General features: G+C 39.8%; 1 protein-coding gene and 1 non-coding gene across 3 annotated transcripts; both read left to right on the top strand.

Moving 5' to 3' along the window:
- The first annotated feature begins 1,410 nt into the window (after positions 1-1,410).
- TRNAQ-CUG (transfer RNA glutamine (anticodon CUG)) lies at positions 1,411-1,482 on the top strand. The gene has a single exon. It is a non-coding gene; the product is annotated as a tRNA-Gln (tRNA).
- Positions 1,483-6,816: 5,334 nt separating this feature from the next.
- Positions 6,817-11,374, top strand: LOC115677561 (pre-mRNA-splicing factor SLU7-A). Of its 2 annotated transcripts, XM_030600742.2 has the most exons (10): positions 6,817-6,998; positions 7,478-7,641; positions 7,746-7,858; positions 8,368-8,781; positions 9,163-9,298; positions 9,396-9,695; positions 9,888-10,104; positions 10,345-10,448; positions 10,850-10,918; positions 11,022-11,374. In XM_030600742.2, the coding sequence occupies exons 1-10, from the start codon at positions 6,983-6,985 to the stop codon at positions 11,097-11,099; spliced, it is 1,611 nt and encodes a 536-aa protein (XP_030456602.1). In that variant the 5' UTR covers positions 6,817-6,982; the 3' UTR covers positions 11,100-11,374. The 2 variants fall into 2 exon arrangements, with proteins under 2 accessions (XP_030456602.1, XP_030456603.1); XM_030600743.2 differs by lacking the exon at positions 6,817-6,998 and having other exon boundaries at positions 7,447-7,641.
- Positions 11,375-13,375: the final 2,001 nt, after the last annotated feature.

The raw sequence follows: 13,375 nt of genomic DNA, 5'->3' as shown, positions 1-13,375 counted from the left end.
CGAGGAAATGTGTGGTACATTGATCGATCCCGACATGGCAAAGATATCAACAGATCAACACGAGACCATTGCTTGCAAGAAGCAGCCCTCTTTGCCTCGTGGTCGATTATTGTAGCTGCTCTCAAAATTTGTCCTCGCCGTACTCTCAATACATGTATTTCCTGAAAAAAGAAAAAAAGTGTGCTGTGATAATGGATTTTGTGATGATATTCGGTATGATTTTGAGTAACAGTTTCTCATAGTTATGCTGTTATATCATTGTACCCTTAGTAGGGTTATGCAAGTATACCTGACCGATTATTGGGCCAGTTCTGATCTTATGCTAAAAGATTATATATCTGCCTACTATGTTAAGTTACTCGTTGAATAAGATAATTCTGTATGCATAAAAACTGCATCTCCGATCGCTAGTAGAGGTAGAGGATCACTTACTGGCTAGTTTGCTCATTCCTGTATAATATAATGTTTTTCCAGATTTAGCTGAAATTGTTGAGGATAGATAGTGACTATGTTGGAAAGTTCTGAATACTTGTTTTAAGTTTATTTGAGGAGAAGACCAGTTGGTTTTTATATTAATGTATCAAACCTATGGACACAATTCCGTTGCATACAAATTGTCATGGATATGTGGAATAATATATAGAGTTAATATCACGAAAAATCTTAAATTTATACACATGTGATAAATTTATCCCAAATTATTTTTTTGACCACCTAAAACCCCAAACTTATACATTTGTGACAAATTCTAAATTAATATCACGAAAACCCACAAACCGGTACACATGTGACAAACGGAGTGTAAAACCTCAAACTAGTACACCCGTCAACTGCCACTTGTCATCCAGCTAAAAAATTTAACGATAAAATTTAACAGAAACTAACATAGGGTAAAATTGTCATAGGTGTACCAGTTTAGAGATTTTGATAGTAAAAAAAAAATTTTGGAGTAAATTTACCAGTTTTGAGTTTTTCGTGGTATTAACCCTAATTTATACAAGCGTTTTAATTTAGTGATATAATTGAGGTAGATGATTCAGGTGCTTAGCATGTGTTTGGGACTATAAAAATGCACAAGCGGCACCGCCGCGCATCCGAGATGGGTTAGGGGTGTGATAGGTCTTTATAGGAAAGTAAGATTCACTTTGATTCATGAGGATCAGAAAATGGCATCGGGCATGTCGAGAAACAGATGAAGGACATGAGTAAAGAAAGTTTTAATCGAACAGAAAGAATAAGAGAAAAGAGCGACTATGAAGAGTTATCATAAAGAAGAATCTTTCCATGGCTTCGATCTGAAAAAAAAGTAGAGATTTGGCGAAAAGAGGGCTTGAGGCTCTTGTGCAAGTAAATGAATGCATTCGAGTAGGCAAAGTCAAATTAATTTTGTTGCGAAACTTGTCATGCGATGGTTCCATGGTCTAGTGGTCAGGACATTGGACTCTGAATCCAGTAACCCGAGTTCAAATCTCGGTGGAACCTTTTTCCAAGCTCTTCGCACCCATTATTTTTTCTTCAGGATTAAAGCTAGCATAAAAACAAAATAATGAATTTTTTTTTTGTTAGGGGGATATCTGGAGCTCTTTGTAACAAAGAAACCACGTTGATATTCTCTTTTGTGGATAATTTTTTTTCTCCTCTTAAAAGTAAAGTACAACAGTATAGGGTACCTATACTTGATCATGATGTAGTCGATAACTTGGATGTCGACACACATTCTAAAGGATCCATCCTTTTTTTGTTCGAGTAGGTTTGGAATCGAACAAGGAATCATGCTTTCCCTCTGTATCCTCTTACAATTAGCTCATCGGTTTGTCATTGCAACTCTTTAGTTTCCTCCACTTGCATCCTCTTGCATCAATAAGTAGCTTTGTTGGATAAAGAAGCACCACGAAGCAAATCGATCCAATGCTCTATTCCTATATTGGGAGGTAATCCAGGTGGCAACTCCATCCAAAAAACATCTTCAAACTCATTCACCAGCGGTTGAAATTTTGGGTGTGGGAATCTCTCTATCTCATTTTTTCGATTTTCTACCATAAGTAAAGCAAAAACATTCTTTTGTTTGCGAATGACTCTCTCCACCCGTTTTTTATGCAAGGACAAATTTTCCTTGCTAGTATTTCCCTCCCCAGGTTGATTTTTGTGGTTCAAGAATGGGCTTAAAGATGTAAAGGTGATGAGTTTATGTTCTTTTTGGAATAAGTAAGTATTTTTCAATCCATTATGGATGGCTTTTCATCAAATTGCCAGGCATTCCCAATAACAAGTGGCACGCTTCCATGAGCATGACATCACACAAAACCTGATCTCGATAATTTCTCCCAATTGAAAACGAAATCAAGGCTTGTTTAGTTACCTAGATATCATTCCCTTTCTTCAGCCATCGCAACTTGTACGGTTTGGGATGCTTGGAAGTGGACAGCTTCAACTTGTCGACAACTCCACAACACTTGTCGACACTTTGTTGGAGCAGCTTCCACCATCAATGATCAAATTACATATCTTTCCACAATTGATTCATCCAGTTAGCAATCCTTTGCTACTTTTGTTTTCATTGTTGCATTCTTTACGTTTTCCTTTGTTGGATTTTATTGGTCTAGGAGGTCGGATGGTTGCTGAATCTGTTACGTCTACTGCGGTACCCTTGCACGTCCTAGAACCCAAACCAGGAAAAACTAGTTTAGGATAAATTGCATGTGAGACCCATTTGATCTACGGTTTTGCGTTTTGTGATAGTTGTTCCCATGTGTTTTTAACTTGTCCAAATTTATAAATGATGAGAGAACTATCGAAAGTTGCACAAGTCCAAAAAATGAACAATTTCACCATGGCGTGTTATCAAAAGATCGGGTAGGTATTTAAGTACATTGAACCATTTACAATAATGATGCACATGTCACAAGCGGTGTACTGAACTTGATAGACAGCCTAGCATAGCAAATTAAAAACTAGTTCTAGGATTTTTCAGCCTAATGCCTTCTAGAGTGAGAAACAAAGCAACTTTCTAGCATCATTGAGGACGGCCATAGGCCAATGTTACATCAGAAGCCAAATCTCAATGAAAGTCAATTTGCAATGATCTGTTGTTTTTGTGTATGTAAAGTTTAATCACTAGGGGAACATGCCATTATTCTTCCCCTTCATATAGCGTGCAGGAATGCATAAGGGATTTGATACCTGATGAACCAATGTTGTTCATAAAGCCATTAGCATGGTAAAAACAATCACTTGGATGAGAGAGAAATTCGGCTCGTCTAACATTGATATTGAATATGGTTTTTGCCTAATTCTAAGGATTTCCAATTTACTTCCTGGGAGTTAGGTGGATTCCCCTTTAGAGCCCTCATCCTGTTAAGCTGAAGTTCTTGTGCTAGAAACCTGGACAAATGGCTGGATACACCATTGACATGCCCGCCTTTAAACACATTCTGCTGCACAGTCAACCTAAGGACAGTCTTATGGTAAAAAAAAAAAAAAAAGAAACCTAAAGACGGTTTGTTGCTTAGGGAAAATTTTCATTCATAGTAGATGGAACTCAAATAGGATTGGAGGAATTGCACACATAGCTCTCTTCTGATCGGTCTTTGCTTCACATTCAACAATTACAAGTAAGATATTTCTCCATAGTCTGACGTTTTTTCCAGGTCTCTCCCTAATATGGCATGCACCTTTGGATAGCTTTTATTGGAAGCATAACCTGTTTATCTCACTGACTGCTGTGAATTTTCCCCAGTTTCTATGCAGGCAATGCTATTGATGGTGACAGACAGCAGCGTTGTTTCTTTGGCTATCGGGGTATCTGCTTCTCACCAGATAAACTTGAAATCGTTCTTCCCTGTTTTCTTTTCCCGTGTATTGAGCGTTGATTCTTGAGATGAAGCACATTATTCTGGTCTATTTCCTTCATAGGTTAACCAGGCCACTGAACTTGGTAGTGGACCAGGCTTTAATGAAGGCATTACCTTTGGGCCAGTGGAAATAACAATATCAAAATTTTCTAGTGCGACAAACGGGGCGGATCCATTGGTTATGCCACTAAGGAAGCGGGAGAACTACCATCTCCGCTTGTAACACTTCAAAACTTTGATATTGTCATTTCAATGCCTTCACGGAAGCCAGAGAACTTCCATTTTGTTCATCAAAACCTGGAACAATTCCGCAATGGCGTGAGCTGTCGGAGGAGGGGGATCCTGACGAGCAGCATCCCGTCGTTCATTCTCATCGACCCCATTCCCCCTCCCATCTTCTCCTATCAACTGCAGATTGACAGGACGAGGTTCTTGTCCCTAAGGAGCCTCATTCAACAGGAGCGGTGGCCTCCCAACGATCCCACGAGACAACACTTGGCCAACAGTATTTGCACTTCTCCTTGTTTGAGCCATTGCTTTCTGTAGTTCTCAAAAACAACACCAGATTGTGCTGAAATTTTTTTCCGGTGACAGGAGTAGCTGCCAAGGATTGGCAATGGGGTTTTAAACCTTGTGAATACGTGCTTCTTACTCCCTGCTTCCCGCTCTAGTCCTGCAAAACACATACACGAAAGTACTTGAGACTTGAGAGTGGTGTTTATGGGCACCGTTCCACGCTCATGTCAGATTAATGATGGTTCAAAGGGAAATTGATAAGAGTTTTGGCTCTTTTCTTACAATCCTTCACTTGGTGAGAATGAACGAGTGTTTTCCGTACCTGTTCCATCGAGTGTTGCTCAAGTTACGTCGTTCCACATTTCTGGCACTCGGGCTTTGTTGCCTTGACCGTGCGGAACTAGGTAGTTTGGACGTGCTCCGACTTTCGCAGGGTCATCTTTGATGGGCGTATGATGGGTTTGTCTCGAGACTTCGAGCCGCGCCAGTGAAGATAATAATCGCAGCATCTCTTTCGTTGGATGCACTATCAAGTGGTTCTGGACTTCGGCCTCCATGACTAGGAATAAGAAAGGAGTTTTAAGACAATTGGCAAGCCAAGTCGTTTGTTCTTGTTGTGCCAAGAAAAGACGCCAATTCTAGGCATTGGTGATGTAGAAAAGCTGACAAGTAAGCCACTCAAACGGAGGCCAAACATGGCTAATGCATTTCTGTAGTATGTTCTAATTTATAGCATGCTCCTTTTGTTGTGAACGCGAATTGTGTAAAAGTTATCGAAAAGAGAGAAGGTAAATCACCCATTATTCGTCAATCTAATATGTTGCCCGCGGTAGGCATGCTCACAGTTGGCCAATCTAATACATGTTGTAAGTAGTGGTGTCTACACGAGAACGATGAGTTAAATAAATGGATAAAAACACCGGTCATCCTTAAACTCTTTCAATTTAGTTCAATATGATTCCCAATTCTTGTTTTTGTTTAACTGAGTCCTTGAATTATATATTTCTTTTGTTTAAGTTAGTCTTTCCATCACGTACATTGACCCAATTTTTGGCGCGAAAGACCACGTCGGCGCCCCGTCAATACATGGATATCCATGTCATGCCACATTATTGTGCTATTCCAACTCTTTGCTGACGTGGAATATAGAAATAAAACAAAAAAAAATGGAAAAGAAAAGAAACAGAAGTGTAAGAGAGAGAATGCTCACCGCAAAAGTTGGGTTAACTTCTACGCCTTAATCATCCTTCGCCAGAACGTGGCGATGCGATCACGAAGGTGGCGACCGGCGTTCGCATCGGGTTCACCTAAACTTGGCAAAAGACGATGGCCCCTAGTCGGTGGTGGTGGCGCCACCACCAACGGTAGCTTTCCTTTCACTTCTCGTCCATTTTATCTTTCATCTTGGCTCCGTTTGTTTCGCAGAAAAGAAATGATTTAAAAATATATTTTTTAAAAAATGATTGTTTGTATTAATTAAACTATTGTCAATGAGAACTTTTTCATTATTGACAATAATTTATGCTTAATATTTTCTTGGGCGATAAAATTATTTTTCGTTTGTTCATTTTTGTATGTGATACGAATGATCATTTTAGGAAAATATTTTCTAATTTATTCATTTTTCGTAAAACAAACATAACCTTCATTTTTTTTCAATTTTGTTTCTCCTTTTGGGAATATTAAAGTGTTTTCTTTTGATTTTTAGTTTTCAATTGTCACGTATGATGACATGCAGATGCCACTGTGGCCAATTCCGAATCGTTGGCCACATTAGCATATTTATTGTTTTTATTGGGTTAATATTACGAAAAATCTCAAACTAATACATCTGCAATAAATTTATCCAAAATTAATATTTTGACCATAAAAAACTCTAAACCGATATACCTATAGCAAATTTACAATAAACGAATTTTTTTACCACAAAAAACCTCAAACCGGTATACTTGTGACAAATTTATCCTCATGTAGTTTCCATTAAATTTGATTAATATCACGAAAAATCACAAATCGGTACACCTATGACAAATGGAGGGTAAAACTCCATACCGATACACCCATCGACCGGCGACCGCCACGTGTAATTAAATTCAGCAATTTGACGATAAAATTTAACGGAAATTAACGGATGGTAAATTTGTCACAGGTATACCGGTTTAGGATTTTTAGCTGCCAAAAAATTAGTTTGGGGTAATTTTAACGCAGATGTACCCGTTTGAAATTTTTCGTGATATTAATATATTTTTTTAATAAAAAAATTAAATCAATTTAATGTATATAATACAAAAATCTAACTGCAAAAAAAAAAAAAGGGTCTCGAGCCTTTATCGATGAGCTTAAACCGCCTCCTGCGCCAATTCGGATTCGCGAGGGGCAGAAAGGTATTTAACCACGTCGGACGCATATCATCTCATAAACCAAAACCCCAAAAAAAATATAAACAAGAGAGAGAAACAATCTGCTCCTCTCTCTCTCTCTCTCTCTTTCTCTCTCCTTCGATCTCTCGATATCCGAACTTCGATCTTCTCTGAAATCCCAACCCAGCCAATTGCTCGGCCGATCGGCGGCTCTCCTCGGGTGGTGCTGCGCGGACCTCGTCCAGGGGAGAAACCATGGCGACCGCTTCTGGTGCGTACCCAAACCCTAATTCCATACGTCCGCTCGCCTCTCCATTTCAGGCTGATTCCGTTCCTTCTCCTTCGTTTCGGGGTTGCCCTGCCCATCTCGGCGTTTCGATTTCGCTTCGCTCTTCTTCCCGCCGTCGCGATTGCCGTCTCGTTCTCGGAGCTTCTCCGACGTTTATTCGGTGCGGCGTGGTCGATTCCGCCTTCGTTTTGGTCCGCGCGTCGCTGAATTGGAGGAGGAAATCGTGTTTTGCTTTCCCGTTTAAATTGTGCCGCACAGGCCTTTGATGAGATGTTGTGTTTTCTTACACTTGCGAGCCGTTTGAATCGAAATAAGTTCTGCTGTAGAATGTGAAGAAGGGAACGGGTTCTGATGGAATTTTAGAGTAGGTCTAAAGCGGGATTTTTGGGTGCTAGAAGGCGTCTCGATTGTATGTTGCTTCGATTTTTTGACGGCGGCTTATGTTATGGTGGTGTCTGCAGTGGCTTTCAAATCTAGGGAGGACCACAGGAAACAGATTGAGTTGGAAGAGGCGCGAAAAGCCGGGCTCGCCCCGGCTGAGGTCGATGAAGATGGCAAGGAAATCAATCCTCACATCCCGCAGTACATGTCGTCCGCGCCGTGGTATCTCAATGCCGAGAGACCCGTGAGTTGAATTATCGTTTCCTCTTGCTTCTTCGTGTAGATGTGCTTACGGCTCTGTATGTGATAGAAAAAGGCTGAATTGGCTTGTGTTTCTTGTGTTGTCAGAGCTTGAAACATCAAAGGAAATGGAAATCAGATCCGAATTACACGAAATCTTGGTACGACAGAGGCGCGAAGATTTTTCAGGCGGACAAGTACCGGAAAGGTGCATGCCAGAAGTAAGGAAGACTCTCTCTCTCTCTCTCTCTCTCTCTCTCTCTCTCTCTCTCTGTGTGTGGCACGCGCCCCCTAACCAGTTTAGGGGGTTCTTTTTGTTCAAGTTCATCATATTTCCTAGGGGTCACAACCCATGAATTGTTTCTTCAACTTAAATATGATAATGTTTGAGGAGGTTAGTGGGCTGACTTTTTCGGTTTCCTTATTCGCACTTTGTCTCCGCATTGGACCTACCGAAGAGCAAACTTGCAGTATTTCCCCTGCGTTTTTAAAGCTTGTCAAATTGCTAATATGTGTTTTTCTGATTTCAAAATTTGAATTCTCAATTTCCTTCTGTTGTTGGTTTTCACTAGGGGAGAGAATCATGAGGTATTTTGGTACGTCCATGGTGTTTAGTTGTACCTCATCATGGCCTTTACCTCTTTTATGTTGTCAACTGTGATTTCCTTGTCTTGTACCAATATTTGCTGAAAAATGGTGGCTAAATGCAATTCTGCGTTGGCTCCTGCAGCTGTGGTGCCTTGACTCATGATTTGAAGTCATGTATGGAAAGACCTCGGAAAGTGGGAGCCAAATGGACAAACACACACATTGCACCTGATGAAAAGATAGAGACCTTTGAGCTTGACTATGATGGTAAGAGAGACCGGTGGAATGGCTATGACGCGTCAAGCTATGCTCTTGTGATTGAGAGATATGAGGCTAGGGATAATGCTCGAAGAAAATATCTCAAGGAACAACAGCTGAAGAAGTTAGAGGAGAAAAACAATAACCAAAATGGTGAGGATGGTGATAGCGATGAGGAAGATGAGGAAGATGACTTAAGGGTGGATGAGGCAAAGGTTGATGAAAGCAAGCAGATGGACTTTGCAAAGGTTGAGAAGCGTGTTCGCACAACAGGTGGTGGAAGTACTGGAACTGTTAGGTAGGTGGATCCTTTTGCTTTGACATTAGCAGTCTTTCTTTCTTTCAATGTTTTAGGAACATTAATAAGAAATTAAACCACTTAAATTTTTAGTATTTGTATGATTATTTGAAGATTTACAAATTCTCATGAATGAGTTTTCTTCCCCCCTGTTCTTCATATTCTGGATATTACTGGAACTGTTAGGTAGGTGGATCCTTTTGCTTTGACATTAGCAGTCTTTCTTTCTTTCAATGTTTTAGGAACATTTATAAGAAAATTAAACTACTTAAATTGTTAGTATTTATATGATTATTTGAAGATTTACAAATTCTCATGAATGATTTTCTTCCCCCCTCTTCTTCATATTCTGGATAGTACTAAGTTGATTTATTTGTTTAGGAACCTTCGTATTCGGGAGGATACGGCGAAGTATCTTTTGAATCTTGATGTTAATTCAGCACACTATGATCCCAAAACTCGGTCCATGCGTGAGGATCCCCTTCCAGATGCCGATCCAAATGAGAAGTTCTATGAGGTAAGTTCTTTGAATTTTTTTGGCAGTAACTCTAGCTCATCTACTTACTTTTTGAGGCATAGATATATTACTAAAATCAATTGATTCTTACTTTCAGGGTGATAACCAATACAGAAATAGTGGTCAAGCTCTTGAATTTAAGCAGCTTAATATACATGCTTGGGAAGCATTTGATAAAGGGCAAGACATCCACATGCAAGCAGCGCCATCTCAAGCTGAGTTGCTTTACAAGAACTATAAAGTTATTAAGGAAAAATTGAAGTTTCAAACAAAGGATACCATCCTGGAGAGGTATGGCAATGCAGCCTCAGAGGAAGAGCTCCCAAGAGAGCTGCTGCTGGGACAGAGTGAGAGAGAAGTGGAATATGATCGTGCTGGCAGGATCATTAAGGGGCAGGTGGGGTATCTACTTAAGGTTTTCTTCAATTCAATCATGAAATAAGCTTGCTAAAACTCTCCACCTGAATTTGCTATGACCTTCCTCATTATCCTTGCTAATAATATTGGGGTTGCTTTTCCTGAATTATAAGGATATTTCCAATTCATGCGACGGTATTGAGATACTTAATCAGCTCTTGTGCTATTTCAGGAGTCAGCATTGCCCAGAAGCAAGTATGAGGAGGATGTTTTTATTAATAACCACACTTGTGTTTGGGGTTCATGGTGGAAGGATCATCAATGGGGCTACAAGTGCTGCAAACAGACTATCAGAAATAGCTACTGTACAGGTGCTGCCGGAATTGAAGCTGCCGAGGCAGTAAATGAACTAATGAAATCAAATATTGCTCGAAAAGGAGCCACAGAAGGTCAGTCCACTTTTTCACCCTAATTTTTCTGCCCTTAGAGGATCATTTGCTGGAAAAACTATTTGTCCTCGGTTTCACCTCTCTCGTTCAGCTTCTTTGATCGTTTTGATCAAAAAGTTATCGGATGCTTCTTGGTTGCTTGATTTTGTTGATTATCATGGTTGTAATATCCTTTTCCAAAGTGGAATTTTGATACTATGACCGCTTTGCTGGTTTTTGCTATGGCATTTGTGGAAACAGAGGTGGCTGCCCCAGCGGAGGAGAAGAGGCTGGCTACCTGGGGAACTGATGTCCCTGATGATTTGGAGTTGGACCAGAAACTTCTTGCTGAAGCACTTAAGAAGGTAACTGGACCATTTTCAGTTCTCTGTTCATGCTTTATTTTCTCCTTTCCAACCTATATCCTCTTAAACAGGATAATTGAGGAAAGAAGTGGGAATTTCATATAGATCAACAAGTACAATGTTACCATTGAAAATCGATGATGAAATTGAGGGTAGCTAGACATTGTTGCTCAGAATAAATTTAGTTTTTAGTTTAGTAGTGTATACTGCACTGCAGAGGGGAGGGGAGGGGAGGGGAGGGGAGTGGAGGCTCGGTGTATAGTAAGGTAAAGGTGACAGAATGTTATGCCTGTGATTTGTGGTAACCGCCTCTTTTTTTAGAAGCAATGGGAAAGCAACGGTTGAGTCATAGACAGTCCATGTTTAATTCGGCTAATTCTTGTTTGATTCACTTTGCACAGGAGGATATAAGAAAGCGAGAAGAGAAAGATGAAAGGAAGCGCAAATACAATGTCAGATGGGAGGATGAGGTATCCCTCTCTCTCAATTTTGGAGTACCACAGAAGAACTGGAATTCCACTCCTTTAATTTTTTTGTGGCTTCTGTGTTGCCATTAACACTTATTACTTGCAGGTTACTGCTGAGGATATGGAGGCTTATCGGATGAAGAAGATACACCATGATGATCCAATGAAAGCATTTCTGAGCTAGGTAGATAAATAGCATGTAATAGTCAGCTGGTCTACTTGAAACACACATACACTATGGATGTTATGTGATCGTTTGTGTTACCTCAAAATAACCATATGCTAGTGTTCTCCTAGTATTCTGTATTGAATCCAGCCTCGCGGCATGTGTTGGCAATTCTGTTTTGTGGCAATTGTTTCTGCTATAGGATGAATACAAAGCTGAATATTGGGGAATTCTTATGCTTTTTGGTTGTTTAGTTTATTTATTGACATAATGAAGGTGATGTATTTAATGAAGTCATGTTTAGTTGCACTTCTTTGATGTGTTAGGATTAGGGGTGATCGGTTCCCGGTCCGGTTCGGTTCCAAGGTGGAAGCGGGAAACGGACCGGTTCCTAATTTTGGGAACTGGGGACCGGACCGGTTGGTTCTAGGACTGATTTCGGTCCGGTTCAATGGAACCGGTCACTTAGGGTTTAGTTCACATTTTACTAATTTTTTTCAATGAATTTATGGCAATGAAGTTCACTTAGGGTTTAGTTCACATTTTACTACTTTTTGTCAATGCAGTTCACTTAAAGTTTAGTTCACATTTTACAAGTTTTTTAGAGAAATAAAAAAAGTATTTGTAGTCAGTCTGGTCGATCCAGTTCGGTCCTATTTCCCTCGGAACCGAGAGTAACGGTCCACTTTTAAGAACTGGAAATCAGACCGACACTCCTAGGAACCGGACCAAACTAATCGGTTTGATCCGGTTAGGGTGATTTTGGGTTTAGGCAGTCCATTTTGCACATTCCTAGTTAGGTTGGTGCCTCATTTCACCTCCGCGACTTTGGGTGACATTTTGCTTAACTTGATGAGGGATATCTCCGGTTGATAGCATTAAGAGAGACCGAATTTGCATGCACGCTTACTACTCTCTCGGCCGCCATATGGACTTACACCATAGGATTATCTCCCCTTTTTTTTTGGTCAGAAGATTATCTCCACTTTAAACAATGAGAATGAATGTTCCCATCGTCGTTTGCATAGCCTGATGTTCAGAAGTCCCACGTGGCTCCAAACAGGAGTGGTCATGTTTGGAGTAAAAGCAAAGAGGCAATGCCTTTTTAAGTTCATTTGTAGATTGTCTTCACATAATTGAGCCTGATGGATCTGTGAAACGAACAACTTGTGTACTCCGATAACGCGATACATCCTAGTCCAAATTCAAATGAAAGTGTTCGTCCTGGCTTTCTCACTTTCCTCGGAACCGTTGTTTAGATCAGAAGTTTCCAAAGAGTCGGTGGATATTGTTCCTGGACGTCACTCGAATTTAGTAACCACTAAAAAAAACAAGGGTTTTGCCACGAAAAATTTGGCAAAATTCATGGCAAAAACGAATTTCCAACGAAATTAGCGACGAACAAAAATTCGTCGGTAATTCGTCATCGCAAATTTTTGCAACAAAAAATTTCAATTTTCGTTGGTAATTTGCGACGAACAAATTTCGTTGCAAAATTCGTCGCTAATTATTCGTTACAAAAATCGTGGTAAAATTCGTCGGTAATTATTCGTGGTAAAATTCGTGGCAAAACGAATTTCCGACAAATTAGCGACGAAAAAAAATTCGTCGCTAATTCGGCGTCGGAAATTTTTGCGACAAAAAATTTAAATTTTTCGTTGGTAAATTGCGACGAAAACAAATTCGTGGCTAAATTCGTTGCAAAATTCGTCGCTAATTATTCGTTACAAAAATCGTGGCAACATTCGTCGCTAATTGATCGAGGCAAAATGAATTTCCCACGAAATTAGCGACGAACAAAAAAATTCGTGGCAAATTTTTTTTCGCAAATTTTGGCGACAAAAAATTTGAGTTTTCGTTGGTAATTTGCGACGAAAACCAATTCGTGGCTAAATTCGTTGCAAAGTTCGTTGCAAAATTCGTGGCAAAATTCGTCGCTAATTATTCGTTGTAAAAATCGTGGCTAAATTCGTCGCTAATTATTCGTGGCAAAATTCGCGGCACAACGAATTTCCCACGAAATTAGGGACGAAAAAAAATTCGTCGAGTCGCGAATTTTCGCGACAAAAAATTTCAATTTTCGTTGGTAATTTGCGACGAAAACAAAAGTCGTGACTAAATTCGTGGCAATTAAAAGGTTATTTTGCCAAAGAATGTTCTTTGAACTTCTTAACGGTTTCCAAAGAACCCGGATACACTCAAATCACTTCTTTAGATTTTCCTTTTACATAATCACTGTTGTAAGCCTAGACCATACAATGGCAATCAAACTTCAGAAAGCTTCCATGATTATT

The sequence above is a fragment of the Syzygium oleosum genome, unplaced genomic scaffold (genome assembly GCF_021117445.2).
Source record: "Syzygium oleosum isolate NSW1041296 unplaced genomic scaffold, Sole_v2.1 Sole_v2.30, whole genome shotgun sequence".
NCBI classification, from domain to species: domain Eukaryota; kingdom Viridiplantae; phylum Streptophyta; class Magnoliopsida; order Myrtales; family Myrtaceae; genus Syzygium; species Syzygium oleosum.
The sequence above is the reverse complement of the archived record's forward strand: the minus strand, read 5'-3'. Positions and strand labels throughout refer to the sequence as shown.